The 12,266-nt window shown below is 32.7% G+C and overlaps 1 protein-coding gene across 5 annotated transcripts in view; it reads left to right on the top strand.

Annotated features, from left to right (window-relative positions):
• Window positions 1-12,266, top strand: part of TAX1BP1 (Tax1 binding protein 1) — a 95,050-nt gene that overhangs the window by 58,156 nt on the left and 24,628 nt on the right. For 3 of the 5 annotated variants that reach the window (XM_021713913.1, XM_021713912.1, XM_021713914.1), the window contains 5 exons: window positions 1,412-1,636; window positions 2,184-2,330; window positions 3,697-3,817; window positions 5,106-5,209; window positions 8,038-8,163. In XM_021713913.1, coding sequence (XP_021569588.1) covers window positions 1,412-1,636; window positions 2,184-2,330; window positions 3,697-3,817; window positions 5,106-5,209; window positions 8,038-8,163 — 723 coding nt within the window. Of the gene's footprint in view, window positions 1-1,411; window positions 1,637-2,183; window positions 2,331-3,696; window positions 3,818-5,105; window positions 5,210-8,037; window positions 8,164-10,944; window positions 11,017-12,266 lie in introns of all 5 variants that reach the window. The other 2 variants (XM_008060990.1, XM_008060989.2) reach the window with 1 other exon arrangement.

Here is a 12,266-nt window from a genome sequence, read left to right as displayed (position 1 = left end):
CCACTCACCTCAGCCTCCCAAAGGCGCGGGATTACAGGCTGAGCCACCGAGCTCGGTCATGTTAGATTCTTAATAATTTTTCAGTAGTTTAATATTTTATCATATCCTTATAAAGCTAAATCTATGTCCATACCCTTTAATAATTTCTTAGGAACAGGGAAATACAATTGCTAGATCAAAAGCCATGAGATTTTTTTTAAGGTGTTTAAGAATGTTTTAAAAATCTGATGAGAAAGCTTATACCAGTTTATATAAGCCTGTTTGTGAATTTGCCACTTTCCCTAAACCCTTCCAAATGCTAAGGTGTTACTGGTTTTTAAAAGAAGGTGAATGGTATATGTTTTAATTTATTTGTTGATTGGTTGTTGATGAGTTGAATTTTTAAATGCATAATAGCCATTTCTTCCTTTTAAAAATGTCCATGAGTTCATGCTTTTTGCGTTTTTTCCTCCTTGATTAGAAAAGTTGTTTATTTCAGAGTATTATTATATTTTTCTTGAATATATTACAGATAATTTTCTTCAGGTTCTTTTTCTTCTCTTTTGACATATAGAAGTTGACAATATTTGAATAGTTACATCTGTTAGTGTTATGCCCACAAAGATTTTGTCCATGCCAACATTATATAAACATTTTCTTTCCTTCTAAGGGAATAACAATTTAAAAATCAATATGGGGTTATATTTTTTCTGATTTTACATTATTTTTATTACAGAGATCATAAATAGGGAAGTTGAATAAACTAAGTTTATTGTGTTCTTAATGTCTAGTTAATATTAAAGGGAATAATTTCATCATGACAGTTTTAACTTTTTAAAGATACATTTAGGTTTTGTTAAGAGGTGCTAGTTACTTTTCATTTTCCTAGTGCCTCATCTTTACTATTTGTATATCAATATTTTACTTTTAGAATGAAGGTCTAAGTCTGTTCTGTTTTTCATAATGATATAGCGTGGTAGATTAATGTTATATTGTATGTCTTTTAGGTTAGAAAGTAGGAAATATCTTTTAATCAAAATTTTTGGTGTTACAAAGAAAGTTTTGAAGTTATTTTCACTGGTGATCATAAAAAAATAAGTCTCATTAGTTCCAGCTGCAGAGATTCCGTGGGATGGGATATTTTATTTGAACCTGAGTTTAGCCAGGTCTTTAAGCACAGGCGTGTTTCTTGACTCCCTGTACTTTAGATTCCTCATATATTCAGTAGTAGCAGTGCTGCCCCATACCTAGGGATGTGATGTGAGGAATCTAAAGCAAAATCATACCTTAAGTTTTTTATAGACATGTACTGTAGGCCATGAGTAGAAAAGCAGTATTTAAAATTTTTGCTCAGTTGAAATAACATGTACAAATTGTTTCTGTTTTTTACTTGAATGGTCTAATTCTAAATATATGTATCTGCTTTCTTCAGGAAGATACACTCCTTTTAAAGGAGCAACTTCGTAAAGCAGAGGAACAAGTTCAGGCAACTCGGCAAGAAGTTGTCTTTCTGGCTAAAGAACTTAGTGACGCTGTCAATGTGCGAGACAGAACGATGGCAGATCTACATACTGCACGTTTGGAAAACGAGAAAGTAAAAAAACAGTTAGCTGAAGCAGTGGCCGAACTTAAACTAAATACTATGAAAAAAGATCAGGTAAATCAAGTTAATTTTGAATTTCCATGCTGATTAAAAAAAAAAAAATCACTATAAGCTTATGAAAGAGCAAATTGTGTTAAAATAAATCAGATTCCTGACCAGAGAGTTTTAAGTGTCCATTCCTATTGTTCATTGTAACTTCTTGGATTGCAATTGATGTGTGCTTTAAGAAAAACTTCTATAAGCAAAATTCCTAGTGGTTACAAAAGCCACTCAATTATTGAAATATATTGATGTCAGTTATATATTGCTTTGTTTGGAATCTCTTATTTACTAGCTGTATAAAGTGGTATTGTGGTTGCTTAAGAGAGTATTAATTGCTCCTCAGAAGTTGGATTATTTTTCTCTAGTTTTTTTTTTTTTAATGAACTTTACTTCTAAGAATATAAAGTTGGATTTATTAGAAGGTCTAATTGCTCAGGTCTAATTGCTCTGTAACCAAACCCCTAAACAAAGGAAAAAGTAAAATGAATTTGGGATCTAGTATTACCTTAGGAAGTATCAGATTTTTGTTTTGTTCTTAGAGTGTTTGCTTCTCTCTTAGAACAAGAATGATACACTAGAACACGAACTGAGAAGAGAAGTTGAAGATCTGAAACTTCGTCTTCAGATGGCTGCAGATCATTATAAAGAAAAATTTAAGGAATGCCAAAGGCTACAAAAGCAAATAAACAAACTTTCAGATCAGTCAGTAAGTATCATTGAATTCATACATAGTGAAATATTTAATTGGGATTTTTGTTTGCAAGTCAGATTTTTAATATTTTAAATATAATTTATTTCTGCTTGACATCAAGTTTTTGGCTTAATTATTGTAATGGTAACTCTTCTTTAAAAAAAGTCCAAGCTGGGCATGGTGACTCATGCCTGTAATCCCAGCACTTTGGGAGGTAGAGGCGAGAGGATTGTCTGAACCTAGGGGTTCGAGACCAGTCTGGACAACTTGGTGAGACCTCGCCTCTACAATAAATAAAAAAATTAGCAGTGCATGATGGTGCACATCTGTAGTTCCAGCTACTTGGAAGGCTGAGGGGGAAGGATTGCCTGAGCCCAGCAGGTTGAGGCTGCGGTAGCCGTGAGCATGCCACTGCACTTCAGCCTGGGTGACAGAATGAGACTCGGACTCAAAAAATAAAAATAAATAAAATAAAGTCTGGAATTCTTATGTTTTGGGCAGCCAACAAAGGAAGCAAGGGCAGTAGCAAAGGGGAAAAAAGAGAGAGCCCTCTTTTCTAGAACATTTCCCTCTAAGTTTTTGATGAATATCTTTGTCACTTAAAACTCAATACCTATTACTGACTCTTATGACAGTACCTGTACTCATTGGAGTTTACCATTGATCATCCCTAGGGTCTTAGATGGTTTCTCAGTTGTCTTTGTTAAGTTCATCCTACTCAAATCCTCTAGATTAGGAAGAGTTAAAGAGTGTTAGCTAATTGTTTTGTATTCCACTTGAGAGTAGGTAGGCAGATTTGTAGTAAAACAAATAAAAATGTTTTTATTTTGAGGCATGTATGTTTTAATGTGGGCCCATAAATTGTACATAAATACAGGGCTTGCTGTGTAAGGAACTTGGAAATGTAGAAGAAACGTATTTAACACTTGAAATTGAAAGTTCTCTTATTCTGTGTGATACAGATGATGTTTTCTTGGTCTTACTTTTTCAAATCTGAAAGGAGACAAGCAAGGAATGCATGTAGTAAAGTAGGAGGGCTTTTGTGAAACATGATACTTTAAGTCAGATCCATGAGTATACATTTTGGTTTGGGGCCAAAACTTGGGAGCTTTCTGTGAGTGACTAGACTAGTTTGGGTGTTATTTTGATGATTTTATAAGAAAAAGCTAAATAAAATATTTCTCTTATGCAACATTTAGGTCAGTTAGAAAAATGATGTAACTTTAGTCTCTGTTGGCTTTTAAGATGAGAAGCTTTGTAGACTTTTCTGACTTTCTTAAAGAATATGTAAAAATATTATTTACATAGAAACTGCAATAAGGACATATGACTAATTCATTGATTGACTCCTTTAACAACTTATTGTTAACATTTTGAATAGACTAATAATAATAGTGTCTCCACAAAGAAGATTGGGAATCAGAAAGTGAATGATGCTTCAATAAACACAGACCCAACCACGTCTTCCTCTACTATAGATGTAAAGTCATCACCTTCTGCAGGTAAAAATCTTACAGACTTTTTGTGTAGGATATCATGGCTTAAAAAGTATTTATTCTTATTTATACTGCCTTCTTCCATGTTTAGGAATTTCAGGGTGCTTTTAAAACTCTTTGTTATGAGTTAGGGAATTGAGGCAAAGGGGAAATAGGGATATAAATATTTAAATAGAGTCATTTGTATAATGAATATACAAAATGTGAGTGTAACTAGTAATCTTGAGATATTCACATGTGTTAAAATGAGCTGGTGCTTGTGAGTGCTCATTTGGGCTATATAGGACAAAAGCCAATAATTGAATTTTTATATTTCATTAAACTTATGGAATTTTAAAGCATTTTATTTGTGGCATTTTAATTTTATAATTCTGTAGTGGAAAAAATCTCATTTTCATGTTTCACAATTTAAAAAATTTTTTTTGCTGCTTTGGATCAATAGAGCATTTCTCTTGGTGTGTGTTGGTTGATGAGTTAAATTTTTATTTATTAATTAACTTACAGAACAGATTAGAGAGACATCTTGAATATAAGAATACTATGAAAATTTGAATTAATTCTAGGCTTTATTTGTCTAATTTTTTTCTACTTTTATACAAATTTGACAATAATAAAATTAAACACATGAGAAAGTGTATTTTCTTGTTCACTGTGTGGGGTAATTGATGTTTTAGTCTTTTTAAATGCAAATATCTTAGGCTGTTAAATATTTAATTCAGTTCATCCTCTGTAGGTCAGAATCCAGCTTTCCATTTCTTTATATCCTCCATAGTACCTAAAATGGTGTTAGAAAGTATTTGCTTAAACTGGATGATAGCAAAGGACTGGAAGAATGATTTAAAATATATTCTCAGCCAGGCACAATGCAATTGCAGCTACTCAGAAAGCTGAGGTGAAAGGATCATTTGAGCCCATGTGTTCTTGGAGGTCAGCCCAGGCAACATAGCAAGACCCTGGCTCAATAAATGAATGAATGAATGAATGGTTTTCCTACTTACCCTGTTTAGTTATATAAGGAGAACAATTTTTGTGTCAGTTTGGAATTATTTTTAGCAAAGTGAGAAAATCAAAGAATATTATTTATGAATGTGAATTTGATTCTGGAAACTGACATTTAAAAATTATCACCTAGAGTTTATATATCCTTCTTTAGTTAGAGTATGAATAAATTCCCTTTCTTCAGCATTCTGTTTATTACATTTCACAGTATACTGACCATTAAACTGTTTTGAACAGGAAGATAATATAAAGGGCAAAATACTTTGTAACAATTTTATTTTCTGCCTTGTTATAGCAGAGACAAATTTTGAAATGGTAACAAAGGGGCAAATCTGTGAAATGACCAAAGAAATTGCCGACAAAACAGAAAAGTATAATAAATGTAAACAACTTTTACAGGTAAGTTAACTCTCATGTAAGTGAAAGAGACTTATCAAATGTAAATGACTTAGCTTACCTTTATTGTTTTGATTGATTGATATTCTGGGATCTCTTTTCCATCCCATGTGTACTGTTACTTAGTTTCACCTTTGGTTTTGGGATGATGAAGGGGGTGTTTTGTGTACCAGTTCATAAGGCCTGGTGTATAAAATCGTGATTTCTAAGGTCGTAATTTTCTATTCATCTAATAAAATATTCTTGTTTGAGTAATAGGCATGTAGTTAATTGAGGTTGGAAATTATTTTCTGTCTTATTATAAAGATTCATGAGAAATATTTGAACTTTATGAAAGTGAAGTCCTCAAAAAAAAAAAAGTGAAGTCCTCTTTTTCAATTTACTGTAATAATACCAAAGGGTTTTACCACATCTTAAAATGACCAGATTTGCACAAAAGAAAATGGGAATATTAACAAAATGAGTTTTTGTCTCTTACGATGTTATTTGTTTTTATTATTTAGAACAACATTATGTAGACTTTTCAGTTTTGCAGCGTTCTTGGTAGTATTCATTAGTGGAATATTTAAAGGACATGAGAGGATGCTTCTCATTTATACCTGATTTGGAGTAGAGAGGAAAAACTATTTTGTGTTTGGGTATGCAATTTTTGTTTGTTTAATCAAATGGTTTTTTTGGTGTGTATTTTTGTGTACATGTGGGGAGGGGTGGGGTGTTTTTTAGCTATAGAATGTAGTTCATACATTAGCTCACTGTTACTATAGTTATTAATATAAAATAGTTTGTTACCTGTGAATAGTAAGATCTTTCATCAAACTTTAAACTTTTTTTTTTTTGGCTTGAGAGAATCCTTGTGTTAAGATTAGGACAGTTTTACCTTTGAGTTCAAAGCAGTTGTTTATAAGGGACTAAACTACATATTCTTTAAGGTTAAGACAATTATGGATGAATTTAAAAAATTTTAATATATAGCAATATTATTGAAAGGAAGATAGGATTTTTTTCAAAACTGTATAGAGGTATAGTTATATCCAGTGAACTGCACATATTTGAAGTGTGCAGTTGGATGTTTTGACATATATGGTTTTAAAACTGTCACCATAATGTCAAGGTAATGAATGTTTTCATCACCCCCCAGTTATTTTTTGGTACCCATTTGCAACACATCTCTTCTAGTCACCTCTCCAGGAAACCATTGGTCTGCTTTCTGTCACTATTAATGAGCCTACTTTTTGTACAATTTTATAAAATAGAATCATATAGTATCTCCTGCCTTCTTTCAGCATAATTATTTTTTGAGAATTATTCATATTGTTGCTTATTGTTTATTCCTTTTTGTTGGTGATGTTGTAACCCATTGTATGGATATATCATAATTTATTCAATTATCAGTAATGGGCATTTAGAGTTGTTTTTTGCTATTACAAATAAAGCTACTATGAACATTGGTATACAAGTCTTTTATGGACATGACTTTTTTGTTTCTCTTGTATAAATATCTAGGAGTGAGGTGTCTAGGTAATAATATAATAGGTGAATGTATAACTCTGTAAGAAATTACGAAAGTGTTTTGCAAGGTGTTTGTTCCATTTCAGATAGCAAGTCTAATGAATGTGTGGTGATCTCATTGTGATTTTAACTTGCATTTCTCTAATAACTTGATGTTGAGCATCTTTTGTTACACTTACTGGCTGTTTATCTGTTTTTGGTGACTGATCAAATCTTTTGCCGTTTAAAAAATTGGGTTGTGTGTTTTTTATTTTTTTTCTTTTTTGCTATGTGCATCAATTAGCAAGAGTTGTGTTTTTATTCTGGATACTAGTCCTTTGTCTTATATACGTGTGGTGAATATTTTCAGACTGTAGCTTGCCTTTTTGTTGCTTTAATGATGTTTTTATGAAAAGCAAATTTTAATTTTGATATAGTCTATCAATTTATTATTTTGTGATTTTTGCTTTTTGTGTTCTAAGAAAGATTTGCTTACTCTAGGGAGATAGATTTTCTTCTGTGTTGTGTTCTAGAAGTATAGTCAGGTTTTATATTTAGGCCTATGAATCATTTTGAGTTAATTTTTGCATTTGGTGTGAGGTATGGAATGTAGTCAATTGACATAGCATTCTTTGTTTAAAATACTTTTTTCTCTGTTGAATGCGCAAAGAATATTTTTAAGTTTATATCTTGAACAAAAATGTTCTAAATGAAATTGGCCTGTTTACCTTTTTGTCATTATTTATAACTTTTTCTTTATGGGTTGTAGAGAAGAATGATATGTAAGAAGTCTACCTAGAAATTGTCTTGATCAGGAAATCTCAGGATTTTATTTATTCATGCCTGGAAACAACATATAAATATTTGACCCTATTTCCTCCCTTTGCAAAAGTAATACATACATACTTTTTTGTAAAATGTTACAACATTACAAAAATAAAGAACAGAGATGTTAAAAATTACCTTTATCTTCAGAGATAAGAGCTATTAATAGTTAGATTTATATTTTTCTGTATAACACTGACATAGACATATTATAATTTTGTAAAACAACTTATAAATGAGATTATATATTCCACTTTTGCAACTTGCTATTTTAAATTAGTGTATCTTGACATTTTTACTCTATTTTATTTAAAAAAAAAATAGATATATACTGTTTCATTATTTGGATATAAAATGATTTATCCAGTCATCTTCTGATAGACATTTGGTTATTTTAGTTTTTATATTGTTACAACAGTATTATAATAAACATTCAGCTGATACCTAAAGTATGTTTATGTAGATGTTTGCTCTACAAAGCTTTAAAATCTTCTGGTAATTATACTAATTTCATTTAGGATGAGAAAACAAAATGTAATAAATATGCTGATGAACTTGCAAAAATGGAGCTAAAATGGAAAGAACAAGTAAAAATTGCAGAAAATGTAAAACTTGAGCTAGCTGAAGTAGAAGACAAATATAAAGTAAGTTTTGTACTCATTGTATGTAAACTTGAGGCATGACCTTTTAAAATGTTATCTATAATTTTGATGAATTGAATGTACCTTTTCTCCCTCCCCCTCCTCCTCCCTTTCCTCTCTCCTTCTCCTCTTTTTGAGTTGGGGGGTCTTACTCTGTTACCCAGGTTGGAGTGCATTTGCACCATCAGGCTCACCATAGCCTCAACTTCCTAGGGTCAGGGGATCCTTCCATTTCAGCCTCCCGAGGAGCTGAGACTACAGGTGCATACCACCATGCTCAGTTTATTTTTTTTTTTTAGAAATGAAGTCTTGTGTTGCCCAGGCTGGTCTTGAACTCCTGACCTCAAGCTGTCCTCTCACCTTGGCCTCCCAAAGTGCTGGTATTATAGGAATGAGCCACTGTGCCCAGCCAAATGTACATTTTTAATATGGATAATTGAGATAGTTTTTTTCTATACATAAAAATGTACTATATATTTAATTATGTGAATATGGTTCATTAACTAAGAATTGAGAAAATGGTAATCTGTAGATTCACATGGCTATTAAAATTATTTTTTAATTGTGCTTTTTAAAAGTCTGCTTTTTACTTTTATATTTTTAATTTTTTAAGAGGCTCTAGGGCAACCCCTTCGGGTCTCCTCCCATTGTGGGAGCTTTTCTGTCCTCTTAATAAATCCTGCTTTCTCAGAAAAAAAAAGAAAGAAAATACAGGCTCTTGCTCTGTTGCCAAAGCTGGAGTGCATTGTCACAATCGTAGCTCACTACAGCCTTGAGCTTCTGGGCTCAAGTAATCCTCCTGCTTCAGACTCCCAAGTAGCTGGTACTGCAGGCATGTGCTACCACATCCAGCTAATTTTTTGTAATTTTTTTATAGAGACAGAATCTTGTTATGTTACTCGGGCTAGTCTTGAACTCTTGCTGGCCTCCTAAAGTACTGGGATTATAGGCATGAGTCACTGTGCCTGGCCAGTTGTGCTTATTTGAAAGATGAAAAGCGATAATTTTATTATCCTCCTGTTCATATTGAAACACACATGAATGTGTATGTAACATTATTTTAGGGTCTTGACATCTTTTTGGAGTATAATAATGTATCATCACTAATTTTGTTTTTTGGATTAGAAAATATAGTTTTTTAAGAAAGTAAATTTTTAGGGGAGAGAGAGAGAGAGAGAGAGAGAGGGAGAGAGAGAGAGAGAAAAAGGGGATTCACCTCCCCAAGGGAGGGGAGGGAGCCAAAGCTTAAGAAAACATGTCCACCACTAACTTTTTAAAATTTTGCTAGAATTTTAAAATTTATCCTCCAAAATATGACTGTGATCCTAAATGAAATAATGCAAAGCAAGTGATATAATCTTAATGAAAATTATTTTTATGACAATAACCTTAGATAACAGACAAGCCCAAATTATAAATGACATCTGTAGGAATGTTAGAGAAAAAAAATTAATAGGCTGTCTAGCTAATAAGTAGAAATACATTTTCCTTCCAAGGAATAAAGTGTAATTTGATATATTTTAAGATATATATGCATATATAATTTACATTTTTTTGGTGACTGAAGACCAGGAGGCTTTAAATAATTTAAATTTGCTATATCATAGCTAATTGTACCTATAATCTAATTTTTAAATTAGAATTACTTTAGGGTTCCCTGTGGTGGCTGTAGAGTAGCACATTATAGACTAAGATATATAAGCTTATTATTGTTTTTGAGATCCCTGTGGCTGTTGTTTTCAATAGCTGACAACTTCCTTTATTATTTACCAATGTGAATAATCAATCTATATGATAAATTGGTTTGCATATTGACTAGAAAAATGATTAATAGATATATATTGAAGACTGTTATACACATAAAGCACTATGTTAGCTATTATGTGGATGATCATATAAGATACAGTGCTATACTTAAGGAGTTTATAGTCTAGTAGGGGTTGCTAGAAGTATAATGGTGGTATGTACAAAACTTTCACATTTCCCACCCTAAACAATCATCTGTCAAACCGCAGGAGGCTAAACAGATAATATTCTTACTCCATTAATGGTAAAAGTGAGCATTGAGATTATTTTTACATATTTAAGATTATGTAGCTGGTAAATATGTTTGGCTTTTTATTAGTGCCTTTTGCCCTATCTTGTACTGTTTGACACAGACCAACACCAACCAGAGAAGGAAATGTGATAAAGCTCCACATGAATGATAAGTTTAACTACCTTACGTTGTTTCCAGTCAGATATTTAGAGGGAGACATAGAGAAGCTAGACCTTTGAAAAGGCCAAATTGGAGGGGAGGAGAAGTAGCACTAGGAAAAGGAAGCAGAAATATTCTAAGCAAATGGAAAGCGTTAAGACGGATTTGGAACTTGGGAAAGGGAAAGTGGTACATGAGTTAATATTTGTGCTTTATTTCCATGGGGATGATAGTTGAAGGTATGGAAGAAAGTGAGTTTTCAGAGAGAATATAGAGGAAAGAAGCCAAAGAGCAGCTTGGAAGAATACCAATATTTGTGATTGGGAAGAAAAAACATACACACAAAAAATGGGCATGGAAGGATGACAATATTGATGCAATTTTGCTTAAACCAAGGGAATAGTTTTAAGAATAAGGGAAGTTGGTCCATAATGACAAATAATTCAGAGGAGTCAAAGAATAAGAACAGAGGAAAAAATATAGATTTGGTAATAGGAATTATTTTCATAAGATAATATAAACTGGATCTCAAAGTGTAAAGAGAGTAGATAACAAATATATTAATGATAATTTCTTTGTTTTTTCAGTTTCAGTTGGCAGAGAAAGACAAGGAAATAAGTGGTCTGACTTCACATTTGGAAAACCTCTTCAGGGAGAAGGTATTGAGCATTGTACTTAAAAAAAATGTATCATATGACACTGAGTGATAATATAGCTTTATGAAGGGACAAATTTTACAATTCATGTGGAGGTAGTTTTTAAAGAGAACTAAATGACTAAAGAAAAGACTGGAACAGATGTTAAAACTCTTAATAAAGATTGTTTTTAGTTAAATAGTACTTCAAATATTTACTTTAGAATATAAGAAAAATGCTTAAGTGTTAAAGTATTAGTTTGGTATTTGTTATTTTGTCTTTAACAGCAAACATTTTACAGTGTTGAAGTTTAGGAAACATTAAAATTTTAAAAATTTACATATAATGTGTTTATCTTTTTTGGGAAGTGTTTTTGAAGTTAATATTTTAGCAAGTGTTTTTGAAGTTGTTTAATACTTTATTTTAGGAAGTGGTTTTGCAGTTGTTTAATAACTTGTAGAACAACCTAACATTCAGACAGAGCAGGAAACTTATGTAAAAGATACTATAGTTGCAACATGTGTCCAAGTGTGGTCTATGGTCCTTTGGTGGTCCCCAAGCCCCTTCTTGGGATCTGTGAAGATAAAACTATTTTCATGGTATGCTTCAGCATTATTTTATTTTCCCCCCCAGTGTGTTACGTTTGTACTGTCTGTGAAAGCAATGTGGGAAAATTACTTGTGTGATACCATGCATTAAGGCATTGGCACCAAACCACATTCGTAGTTACTGTATTTGTCACTACCATACACACACAGAAAAAAAGCCAGTTTCTTTGAAGATGATGAAACAGTAAAATGTACTGATTTTGTTGAAGTTTGACCCTTGAGTGCATGTCTTTTTAATATTCTGTGTGATGAAATGGAAAACACCCCACAAACTCTTCTAATAAGTATGATGGTTATCAAAATGCATAAAGCACTTGTGTGGGTGGTTGAGTTGTTAGCTGAACTGTTCTCCTACTTTTTGGAATACCAGTTTTACTTAAAAGAAAACTAATAGCCGGGCTCGGTGGCTCAGCCTGTAATCCCACGCCTTTGGGAGGCTGAGGTGAGTGGATTGCCTGAGCCCGTGGGTTCGAGACCCGCCTGGGCAGCAAGACCTCATCTCTACAATAAATCAAAAAATCAGCCGGGCTTGGTAGCGCATGCCTGTAGTTCCGGCTACTTGGAAGGCTGAGGCGGAAGGATCACCGGAGCCCAGCAGGTCGAGGCTGCGGTGGCCGGGAGCGGCCACTGCACTCCAGTCTAGGTGACAGAGTGAGACTCCAACTC

The sequence above is a fragment of the Carlito syrichta genome, unplaced genomic scaffold, assembly GCF_000164805.1.
Source record: "Carlito syrichta isolate Samal-C Ts95f unplaced genomic scaffold, Tarsius_syrichta-2.0.1 Scaffold304800, whole genome shotgun sequence".
In the NCBI taxonomy this organism is placed as follows: Eukaryota; Metazoa; Chordata; class Mammalia; order Primates; family Tarsiidae; genus Carlito; species Carlito syrichta.
The sequence above is the reverse complement of the archived record's forward strand: the minus strand, read 5'-3'. Positions and strand labels throughout refer to the sequence as shown.